We start from the raw sequence: 12,199 nt of genomic DNA, 5'->3' as shown, positions 1-12,199 counted from the left end.
TGTGAACTACCATGATTTCTCTTCTTTGATCACAACATACGATCCAAGGTTTTGCCGAACCCGTACTGGAGAGGGTACTAGCTGGCGACCAGTTCGGTAAAATACGGCCCATACTGTGCCATTCTAGGGCGTACCGACATAGAGAGAGCTAGAGAGAGAGAGGGAGGGAAAGAAGGAGAGAGATGGGAAGAGAGAAAGAAGGCAAAGAAGTCGTCGTTATGGGGGGGAGAGGGGGGAGGGAGGGAGGGAGGGACCTCATTGTTCGAAGAGGGAGAGGGAGAGAGGAAGAGGGAGAGAGGGGGAGGGAGAGGGTGGAAGGGGGACCTTGGCAGCGGCGGCATCATTCGGCATATTGTTGAGCATGAGGATGGAAGCCATTAGGGTTTCTAGGGAGGGGGACGGGCGAAACTTTCGATCGAACGGAGAAAAAATGGCGTAGTGGGGCGTGTGAATATATACCAAACCGGTATATCAAACTATGTTGGTAGCAAACATGTCTGGTTTAGTATGCCCGAACCGGCCGTTTGTCACAGTTCGATAGACCTTAATACGATCAGCTGATCCACAGAGATTCTTGTGGATTTCATATTTCTTCAAATTTTATTTTTATTTTGTAATTTTTGCAAATTGTCTGATGGGATTTGTGATTTGAGTTTGTTTTAAGTTACTTTTAAATTGTTTGATTAATCCCACTTTACCATAACTGCAATGTTTTCCTTACTCAAGAAGCCTTCCTCATCTATTTGGAATTTTCTCTGCATTTCCTTCTTTCTCTATTCCGTCAAGAGTTAGATCTCCAGTTAATACCCTCACTGAATCTCATATAATTAAATTTAAAAAGGAAGACTCTGTAGTAATTAAATACCCGACCTTGGTAGCTGATTTAGTGGGCATAGAAGCAGACACAGTAATCCCTTCATGAAATAACCAACAATTCTGATCTTGGATAAAGCATGAATCTATATAATCCTTTGTGACTTTCTTGGATCCATTCTGTAATTGTTCTTTTTGAGTCTTGATTTTGTATATGACTATCGATCAAGAGGTGTCACTTTTTGAGTCTTCATTTTGTATAAGACTATCGATCAAGAGGTGTCACAATATTTCTGCAAGTGCAGCTTGCAATCAAATCCATAAACGGATTGTAAAGTAAGAAAATTGGGAAATCTTAGTAGTTCCCCTTCCACAAACTTTAGTAGCAGGCAAGGATGTGTACCGCAGATATGAGTTCTTTGATGATATGAATTTCATATATATGAAATTGAAGAATATATGGGCCGCATCAACAACAACCATGATGAATAACCTTCACACCACCTGTAGCTTAATACTGCAGATAAATCTTTTCCCAGATATTATCCAATTAAACTGGCTACCATCTAGAACATCTATATGGATGGGAAGAGACTTCTTTCGTTCATGAATCCTAAATGAAAAAGGTAACTTTCCTTACAAATCAAATAATCTAACACCACTGAACTTCTTCCTTTTTGTTTTTTGTGATAAGAAAGTTGAACTATTGCATGATAAGTATAGAATTCCAGCAATTAAGTTGGTACTTGGTATGTTCATACAGCAGAATACAGTGTCTGAAACTTTGCATAGTTTTAGTTGTAGTAAGTTTTGCAGTTATTTTGATGATTTAGCTACATGCCTTGCTGATGCGTCTTCTCCCACCACCGAAGCTTCTCTTACCACTGAAGCTTCTAGTTTGCAAGATAACTTAATTTATCCCTTAGCAGCAGGGTATCTGGACTGAATTCTCGAGAGTTGCAAATGGCTGTTAGGTTTGTATCCACTTCTATCACTGCTAGATTTCCGGCAACAAAGCGATGTCATGCTGCAGGCTTTATATTTCTGCAGGGAATGCAACAGGAGTTTACAAATTTCTTGCCTTCTTCCTGTCTTATGATAGAAATGAAAGGTTAGGCATATGTTAATATGGCAATCTTGCTTTCGATGTTGGCATCTGAAGAAATTCAAGGTTTGACGCATGTTAATAGAGTAACTGCTCTCAGTAGCATCATTGGCATCCGAAAAGTTATTCTCCAGTTTTATGACCTTTTGGATACTCCTAGATTTATATTGATCTATTGTTGGAAAACTTCAACGGGAATATGCCCATAGTTTTATAGCTCGGAGCAATTTAAACTGGTGCAGAAATGTTTTTGCTTGTGCATTTCACTAGTGCACTTTTTTGAAATCTTTTTGCTACTGGAGAGCACGCCAATCTCAATGGAACTGGTTAGTATCTCTGACAAGCTAATATTTCTGTTTGATAAAAGTATGTGCTGGTACTCATTTGTAGTATTAATAAGGAAGTTTTAGTTATATCTTTGACAATAAATGCAAAATCAATACATGCACATATGGTGACTTACATGCTCATCCATCACTATTTATAATCTAGAAAAACTATGCCAAATTCGTGGTCGTTGTTCTTAATTCGCCTCTTACAGGGCAGGGCATGGCTATTAGAATGGTGAAATTTCAGAGGTTGCCTTCCATTAGATGAACCTGCTAGCTAGGGGAAAAGTAATGAAATATAGCAGGAAAATAGAGTGCATGTGTTTAATGTGGTTCTCCCAATGGTCTAGCTCTGCATGATCGAACTTTCCTAAAGTTGCTCGAGTTGAGGAATTTACTTCTGTAGTCCATCAGTTAGTAGTTTATAATTTGCTGGTTGGATTCTGACCTGAGACTTTTGTTCTGTTATGGGCATAAAATTGTTATCCTCTGTTTGCTCTGACATCTTCGCCCGCCTTTGTGATCCATAGGCTCTTAAGATATCTCATTTAGCAGCTTCTTCAGCCACATTGGACAAATGGTTTGCCTTGAGTGAATTTGTATTTGAGTGGCATTTGAAGTTCATCCATTTACTTGCAGATCAGGATGATGATGTCTTTTTTACTGGCAGGATGATCAACTTTACTAACAGCATATGGATAGTTTTGCTACCGCAGTCAAAAGAGGCATGTTATATTGTAATGATCTGTAAATCCACTAAAGCATGATTAAGGGGACCAACATATATGTGTGGAAATTTCTTCGTGGATGCAGGTACTGGTGCGTGACTTTAGCAACTCGCTCTCCTCGTGCTGTCAAAATCCAGTTATCGTTTTTGTTTGGTTTGGGTGCGACCTTAGCCACGAGAGGGCAAAATGAGCTAAGAAAACAGGGATAAATTTTGACGGATCTTGTTCATGCCTTCCACTCCAATTGCTTTGTGTCACTTGACCCTGTAAAGCAACTGTACTCGTACATTAATTTCGTAAGATTTGCCAGGAGGAACTTACATGGTGCTCTTAAATCGACGTCGCTCGTATTGTAAAGAAGCATGCACAAACCGAGGCGGATTTTCTCCAACTGTGCTCCAAAAAAAAGGAGGAAAGAGAGAAAAGCGCATGCATACAGACAGAAATTCCCATGGTTATATATATCACGCGACCACGGTACTTAACGCAGTGGGATTATTTGCACTTTGCAGGAACAATTATATGTTTTGGTCAAAAAGAGGATCGACTGTAGGTTGAGCACGCAAGTCAGTATGTGCTTCCGTGATACTCGCACGCGCTTCTCCCCAAAAGGACGCTGGTATTGGAGAAGTAGGTAAGAGATCAGGGAGCCGTCTCGTGCCGGTCGGATGCGTCTTTTTACCTTCGCTTGTGTGCCATCCAACCAACTACCCAAGTATTGTATTGTGAAGGTAATGAACGGACTCGTGTTTTGGAGTTTGGACACGGTCGTCTTGATCATAGACCGCTTCTAAATTTCTGTACTGGGAAGTGCCGCTCGAACATTTTACGCACTGTCGCAGTTCTTGAATGGTATGGAAAAATAAAGCTGAAAGGGAGCGCTACCGCACGTCCTTGAACCACGACATATGGCGCATTTGATAGCTGGTCAGAGTGCTATTTTAGCTTTCCGATGAAAGGGACCTACTGATTGGTAGAAGAAAAGAATTCTGAGCCCTTCCAGGCCGCCACCTTTTATATTTGCAGCTTGCTAAGAGAATACTTTCCCTCCAAGAGAGGCTCTCCCGAGTCACATCTTCTCTTTCTTCATTGTTGCCTTGTTTCGAGAACTTAAAAGAAAGGAAAAACGATGCCTGCCATTTTTCTTATTCTCTCAGTCATTTTCCTAATAAAAAATAATATAAGATAAATAAATTACGAAATTAGTTTTATCATATATTTATATCTATAATTTTTTAAGAAAAAATTATATCATCTCATGTCGAAGATAAGTGCAAAAGTAGAACAAGGCAGCGTCGGAAGAAGAATGACATGCAGGTAGAAGCAAAAAATAAAAGTAAATGCAAGAAAGTACGAGGATAATGTAAATTCTTTTCTTTCGATTTTTTCAATTGATAAATGTAGTTGAGAGTCTCTCGGTGGGAGAGCAGCCTGTTTTTGGGAGACGTTGAGGCCAGAAACAAAAATGCCTTGTCGCCGCCGCAGCCCGTACGTGCAGCGTTATTTAGGTCTACATGCGCGATGCACGTGGGAAGCCCAGCCTTCCTCGAAGCTGAAATCATGTATTGTGCGATGAACCAGGTAGGGTTGTTTCGTGATGCAGTGGTAGGTAGGGATGGTTGGTGCATTGAATAGAACTTATTTTTAGGACGAAAATGCCCCTTGGGCCCCGTATTCACCTTCCCTCGTTCCTAAGTTCATCTCCTTTTTGACCCCTACGGGCCCCGTGGCGACCTTCCCTTCCCTTGTTCCTAATTTCTTCTCCACCTTGATCGACCAAACTCCCCACCAACAACCCAACCCTTCCGAGTCTTTGCCTCCATTCCATTTTGTTTCCCGAAATTTTGATCCTTGTTCTCGGAGCTCTATCTCGTCGTCATGGCGGTGGTTTCGCCTCCGCCTAGCAGATCTATACCTCTCTCTCGTTCTCCATCTCCAGCCACTTCCTCCCCCTGTTCTCCTTCTATATCAAGCTCCATGGTGTGTTCTTCCAAGAGCCGTCGTGGATCCAGGCTCCGGATCGTCTCCGGATTCGGAATCAAGCTACGTAGTAGCCCGGATCCGGAAGAAGGGAGGAATGCATCGCTGGAGTACTTAAGCGGCGGCCATGTTGTGGGTAGCGTCGGAGAGAAAGAAGACGAGAGATGGATAGGGGGGGATGGAGGAAGAAGGATGAGGAGAAAGAGGAGGGTGGCGGTGATGTGCAGCGCCGGCTTGGAGGGGATCGGGGGGAGGAGCAGAGAGCTGGCAAGGGAGGAAGGGTTCGTGATCCCGGAGAGGGCGAAGTTGGTCTCGCTGGTGGCCATGGCCATGTGCCTCTGCAACGCGGATCGGGTGGTCATGTCGGTGGCCATCGTCCCCCTCGCCTCCAGATACGGCTGGTCCAGCTCCGTCCTGGGGATCGTCCAGGTTATTACGCTCTTCCTCCTCTCCGCATTTCTCTGCTTCCATCTCGCTGCTAGCTAGTTCAACTCCATGCATTTCTTTTGCGTGTTGTATATTGATTAGTTCGACTCCAGATTGGGTTTCAATTTGGTTCGAACGATCGATCCAGCCACAGAGATCATATTCTCCGCATAAATTGATTTATTCTGCCCACTTGCTTTTTCTATAAATAATTCTTTATGTATTGCATATATAATTCTATAATCATAAATTAGATAAGAGGAGACGAAATTAAAGCCCCAGACCCATTTCATGAACAAAATTCGTTCCGTGTCCAGAAATATAAAATAGGCAATATTTGCATCACTTCCACAATCATTATAGAAGAGAATGATTAAAAAAAAAGCCATATGCATGAGATATTGTTGGAATAACTCTTCTAGCATTTAATTTTATCCTTACTTTTTCCATCAAGAGCGGTTGTTGGGAAGATACGTCTGGGAAACATGTTTTTTACTTGCATGCACATGGATATCTACTCACATATATATCATATGAAAAAATTCATCACCGAGTAGGTAGATACCATCCACCAACCCGCTGCATTTGATGCCTTCTTGCAACGTCACCAACGCCATCGCAGTCCATTGGACCGGGCCCGCCAAACTACATCGTATTTTTTGTTTTGCGTCGCGGCCGTTGACCGCATCCAACGGCATGGAATGAGACGCTCCTGCGATGGATGCACGGGAGAATTTAGAGACTTCTGTTCCTCATCTCATCGCGCTTGAAAATTCTCAAAATCTGCAGTGCCTCCTACCTACCTACTGTACCATGTAAAGGGCCCGTAGCGGAAGTAGTTTAAAACCGTGTCTTGATGACTTTGAGAGTGGCTACTCGATCGACATCAACGGTGGATCAAAGCATGCTGCAACAGGAACATAACATAAAGCTGGATGTTGGTGTGATACATGGAGATGCATTAATTAATTATGGCTACAATTGCACGTAAAAAATAACTGCTGCATTTTTTAGCAAAACACGTAATTACAATGCAAAACAAACAATTAATAGATAAACAAGAATACAGAATCGTGACTTACTGCGCATTAGTTGGATGGTTGTAATATTTTGGAAGTTGGCAGTCATCATTTTTATGGGGATACCTGGTCTCATCCATCGTGGGAGGAGCTCTCGCGGACAGATACGGTGGGAAGCGAGTGCTGGCGTGTGGGGTGGCCCTCTGGTCCGTCGCCACCTTCCTCACTCCATGGGCTGCCGACCATTCCACCGCGATGCTTCTGGCGGTCCGTGCGCTCTTCGGCCTTGCAGAAGGCGTCGCCTTCCCTTCCATGAGCACGCTCTTGTTCAGGTCAGCCTCCGTCCGCTTGTAGCCATTTTCAAGTTAAAAAAGAATGGGCCCAATGTGGTCCATGTTAGACATGGGCATGGGCATGGGCATGGGCCTTCATCTTTGTGTCGTAAGTCGAGAAAACATCAGTTAAAGGGTTAGGAGAGATTGATCTTTTGATTCTGACATAATGTTCTCTCATGCGTGCATGATGCAGGTGGTTCCCAGGCCATGAACGAGCTACTGCTGTGGCTATTTCCATGGCTGGTTTTCATCTAGGGAACGTCATAAGCTTTCTCGTCTCTCCAATTATATTGTCGAGGGTCGGGGTGAATGGTTCTTTTGCTTTCTTCGCATCCCTTGGATTCATTTGGCTGTCCTCTTGGGTGTTCGGGATCACAAATGATCCTCGTGATAGTCCTCGCATCAGCCAGGCGGAGCTGCACCTAATTCGAGCTGGGAAGACTGACTCCAAAATGGAGGCCTGCACACTTCCATCCGTGCGGCACTTGCTATCCAGGACCCCGTCATGGGCCGTTATGCTTGCTAATGTTGCCAATAATTGGGTAAGCTCAGCTTCTACTGCTGCTGTAAAATAAGTCATGCAAGCTTGGTTCCTCTTCAGGCAACTGGTTTGATGTATAAGCCTAAACCCATCCATTAATTTTATGACTGCAAAAACTGCAAACGCGCGATCAAGGATGTCTCGCAGCCTGATATAAACCAGCCACTCATAGGAATTCATTATGAATTAGTTCGGTCAAGCTGAAAAAAGCATCTTTTTTCAATGTCAAAACCATGCTCTTTATAACATGGTATTTTACTACCTTGCAGGGCTACTTTGTGCTTCTCTCGTGGATGCCCGTGTACTTCAAGACTGTAAGTATTCTCAATTTGTTTGTGGTAATTTATGCTTTGTTTGGCATATGCCTGATGATTTTCTATTCTTTTTTTCTTCATCAATTTTTCTGGCTTTAGGTTTATAATGTGAATTTGAAACAAGCCGCATGGTTTAGTGCTGTGCCCTGGGGAGTGATGGCCCTGTCTGGTTACATAGCAGGAGCTTCTTCAGACTTCCTGATCAAATCAAGTTGCTCCGTGACACAAGTTCGAAAGTTAATGCAGGTAATTCGCTTGTTTTCCAGCAGAGTTACTGTTTATCATACGAAATTAGCTTTTTCCTCTGTTCTTTAGGTATAATCATGACACTTACTTCTGCTCATAACAAGCGCATAAAGAATGGCCTTTTAAGAGCAAGATAATTATGATCAAGACAGCCAAGGAAAACAGTTTTCAACTGACGTATCTTTCGTTTTGTGGATGTGCTCTTGTTGCAGTCAATTGGTTTCATTGGGCCAGGGGTGTCGCTGTTGTGCTTAAAATATGCCCAAACACCTACGGCGGCTGCCGTTCTCATGACTATTGCCCTCAGCTTAAGTTCTTTCAGCCAAGCAGGCTACTTCCTCAACATACAGGTAACTTTCATGTCAAACTTATGCACGTCAAAATGGGATGTTCTTTCAAATTAGAAGATCTCGTGACTGCTATTTTCTACATAATGCGAGCAAGTTGCCCGAGCATGGGTTGGGTTGTTTTCAACAAAATCTAGGCAAATAATGAAACCTCGGCTGAGGAATCAAGGAATATCTTTGATATATAAATCTGCCATTCTGTTGACATCTGATCTTTATCTGACATAAAAGCTTCTCCATTTGTCTGCTTTGATCAGGATATTGCTCCCAAATATGCAGGATTTCTTCATGGTACGTTCAAAAACCATGAATTCCAACGGTCATGTCTTTCAAATCAATCATAATCAGAAACAATTTAGTTTGTATATATACTCTTTGATGCCTCCTCTACTCTTTCGAACAGGGATAACAAACTCGGCCGGCACACTTGCTGCTATAATCAGCACCATAGGGACCGGCTACTTCGTGCAGTGGTTGGGATCCTTCCAGGCCTTCCTCACACTGACGGCAGTCGTCTACTTCAGCACCACCGTCTTCTACAACCTTTATGCGACAGCAGAACAAGTTTTCTTCTAATTTTTTTAATGATTTCATTTTGCATCAGACAGATGTGTCTCTTCACTTCATCCCTCTGTTTGATAGGATGAGCAAAATCAATAAGTATGAGATATTCTGCCGCAATTTTTCAAATTCTACGTTATAGCAAAACCTGGCAGAGTAATATCATAAAAAGGATTTCAAGGATCAGATTCCGAGAGAAATCGGAATCAGACTGTCAAATTTTTAACAACAACCTAGGATAGCATTCCAGAGGATTTCTTAATTTATTGGAACTACAAGGCTTCAATCGAAACAAGGATGGGTATGACTGCCGATTCAATTCATGGCAGGTTGTTATGTGTGGCCTTTGGATGTTAACCAGAGATAAAAAGTGTCGTTTAGATATTACCAGGTTGGTATAGCAATGTGAAATCTTGTTTAGAGGATTGTGCCGGAGAGTTTTTTTTCTTTTTTTTTAATATATTATTGGTAGAAAGAGAGAAGAAAAGAAAGAGGGAATGAATTCAAAACAATAACTATACTAAAGGGCGACTCAAGGGAACACAACAAGAAAATCGATAATATGTACATGGTATCTGCAAAACTCCTTGAACACTCTCATTTGGAGCAAACAATTCCGAAATTTTTACCAACCAGGATGGGATATTGGAAAAAACACGGTTACCAAAAAATCATCGACTTTCTATTGCCCGTCCTTCGTCACCTCTGAGTCAATATAATTTCTTGAGAAATCTCGAGAATAAAACATCGGAATAACTGAAAGAAAGCAAATAAAGAAACCAGAAAAGTGAAGAAAGGAAGTGGAGGCTCAAACTCATGATCTCTTGCAGCACGATGCGAGTCTTTTAACTTTCTGGAACTAAATCATGATCTCTGCAAAATAACAGCAGTATCGTCCTGGGTTCCTTGTTGATTCACAATTCAGCAAACCCTCGTTCCTAAATCATCACCCGCCCTCTTCACATTAAATCTGAAGTCAATGAAACAACACACTGTTGATCTTTCCTGCGAAAGCAATCTAATTCTTCCTATTCCAGCCATTACCGTCGTCACTGAGGGAAAACATGCTGGGAATAATTTGGCTGTCCAAGTATGACCTGAATTAATCCAGGTTATGAATCATATAGTAAATTAATATTCTGCTTCAGGAGGATAGTCTTACATGTCATTGTTGTTTATCGAAGGGGGTTCCTAGTGTTCAAAAACACAAGCAGCAAAGGGCTTCTATCTACAAAATTGCCAATCATACTAGCTGGATCTTGCATGTCATATGTTCTTTGATGCGAGCTGCAATCTATGTTATTGTATGCTGCGCAGGATCAGATGACATCCTCAGATCCTCTTGGCTGATCAGTTGCGAAATAATAAGCTAATATTACTTCCATCTTTATATAATATAATATAATAAATTGAAAACTGCATTATATTTTATGAGTAATGACAAGAGCAATGCGATATTATGATCTTCATATGACACGATTGTAATAATCAAAACATAAACATGGTAGCTATCGTTTTATTTTGGGCGTTGTATTGGGATGTATGAAGTGCATGCGAAAAGAGGCACCTCAAAACTATCATAATAACCAATATAATGTCGCAGTAGTCGCTAATAGCTATAATTTTATTATTATTATTATTATTATTATTGCTAAGGTGGATGTACCATACAGACCGAGTGCAAATACAACAAAAAAATATCAAAAAATAATACTTCCCGGAGGGCACCAGGCAATTCTCTCTCCTCCAGCCAAATAGTATCTCGGGAGTGGTTGGCCATATATGAAGCCATCTAATCTCTTGCCCTACCAGTATACATGCTTCATATGGAAGGCCAACCCACCATGGGCCATAGCCGGAATATCTCTAAGCAGATAGTGAAAGTCGCCCACACCGCCCTCACATTGCTAGATCCAGCCAATAATCGTCGTTTAGTTTCCCTCCAACATAACAGCACTGGCCTACAGAGTCCGCCAAACATACCTCAGGCCGACCTATACTGCCCTCAACTCAGCCCCTGGAGCTAAGGTATCGAAAATCTGGCAACCACCGGCTACAACCACCCTGGAGTCTAGCCCTTTGATAATAAAGCCGGCCCCGCCCCTCATACCACCATTCAGCACGTATTCATCGAAATTGATCTTGAGAAAACTCAGAGGTAGGGGCTTTCAGGTTAAGAATACCGTACGAGATGCTTTACAAGTAGAAGCAGAGCTCTAAATGTCTCGAGCTATCAAAGGTCCGTCCAACAGATGTGACTGAGCAAACTCAGCCGCCTGAAGCCAGTCCTACTCGATAGCGACCCGCGGTGGGGGGTAGCCCTCACTAAAGGTCTAGACATTTATGGTCAACTAAATATGATAAGCCATATATGTAGCCTAAATAGCCACCTATCGGGTTTGTGAGGCAGAAGCCCTGTCGTTTGATAGCCTGCAATAAGGACGCCGAGCGATACCAAACCTATGGTGGAGTCGCAGCAAACTCCCAAATCCTCCTCGTATGCTGGCACTGGAACAGGGCGTGGTCCACCGACTCATCCACTAGCACTCGAGGCAATGGGGAGAATGGCCAGACCCCTCCTACCCAGCACAAGTCTCACCGGTAAGGCCACTCTCAGGTGCAGTCCGAAATCACCAGATCCATACGCAATTCCCCCTGGGTGCTGCTCACTAAAGAAAGTGCTGAAGATATCGTCCCCTAGGGCCCAAACTGCCCTCCTCATCTCGTTCCCAGATATTGCCCCGACCAAAGTTGCATTCTCCAATGGCCTCACCTCGGTGGTCAGCTGCGAGAAGTGGGTGACGCCCTCAACTCCCCCATCCTCCATCCACCGAGATCTGAAGAAGTCAGTTAGCTTTCGTCTGATCGAACTCTCCTCCTCTAGCTGATGTCCTGCCCCATCTTTCAAAAACCGTATTATACTTCTCTGCCTCCCGATCATAGTCGATCGGTGGAAGAAACGAGTACTCCTATCGCCCTTCTTTGTTCTCTGAATTCGAGACTTTTGTCTTCAGAAAACCTCTTGCAACCTCAACAAGGAGTGGTGCATGATGAAACATATATCAACCTCCAGCAACCCACCCAACTGGTCCTTCCTCCCGTGGAGCTCCACGGAGTCGTCCTATAATTTTCTTCGATGGGGGCTATAAAGAATGCGTGAGAAGGAAAAGTTGCCATGTGACCTCAGGACATTATACCCTCTTGCATGCTCGTTTTCAGTTGCTGCCACGTGATCTCGGTCGTCGCCGTGCAGCGGCATGCTTGCGCCCGTGTTTCCCCGATTTCTTTTTATATTTGTTGCTCGCTTTTCCAAAACCAAAATGTCGAAAATAACAAGAAGGAAAAATTTCCTACCGTCCACGTACACATCCATGCCAGTTCATCTTCCCGCACTTTGTTCCGGAGCTCCGATATTTTTTTGATATTTTTTTGTCCCGTTCATTTGGTGTAGGCCC

General features: G+C 42.9%; 1 protein-coding gene across 1 annotated transcript; it reads left to right on the top strand.

Moving 5' to 3' along the window:
• The first annotated feature begins 4,559 nt into the window (after positions 1–4,559).
• PHT4;2 (phosphate transporter 4;2) lies at positions 4,560–8,864 on the top strand. The gene is made up of 8 exons (XM_008787212.6): positions 4,560–5,384; positions 6,506–6,732; positions 6,929–7,277; positions 7,546–7,590; positions 7,690–7,836; positions 8,049–8,186; positions 8,441–8,474; positions 8,587–8,864. Exons 1-8 carry the CDS (start codon positions 4,854–4,856, stop codon positions 8,757–8,759), a joined length of 1,644 nt encoding a protein of 547 aa, XP_008785434.4. The 5' UTR covers positions 4,560–4,853; the 3' UTR covers positions 8,760–8,864.
• The last annotated feature ends 3,335 nt before the right edge of the window (positions 8,865–12,199 follow it).

This window comes from Phoenix dactylifera, chromosome 8, assembly GCF_051530095.1.
Source record: "Phoenix dactylifera cultivar Ajwa chromosome 8, Ajwa_hap1_PhDact_Kaust_v1.1, whole genome shotgun sequence".
NCBI lineage: Eukaryota > Viridiplantae > Streptophyta > Magnoliopsida > Arecales > Arecaceae > Phoenix > Phoenix dactylifera.
Note: the sequence above shows the minus strand (reverse complement) of the source record. Positions and strands in the feature narration are given on the sequence as shown.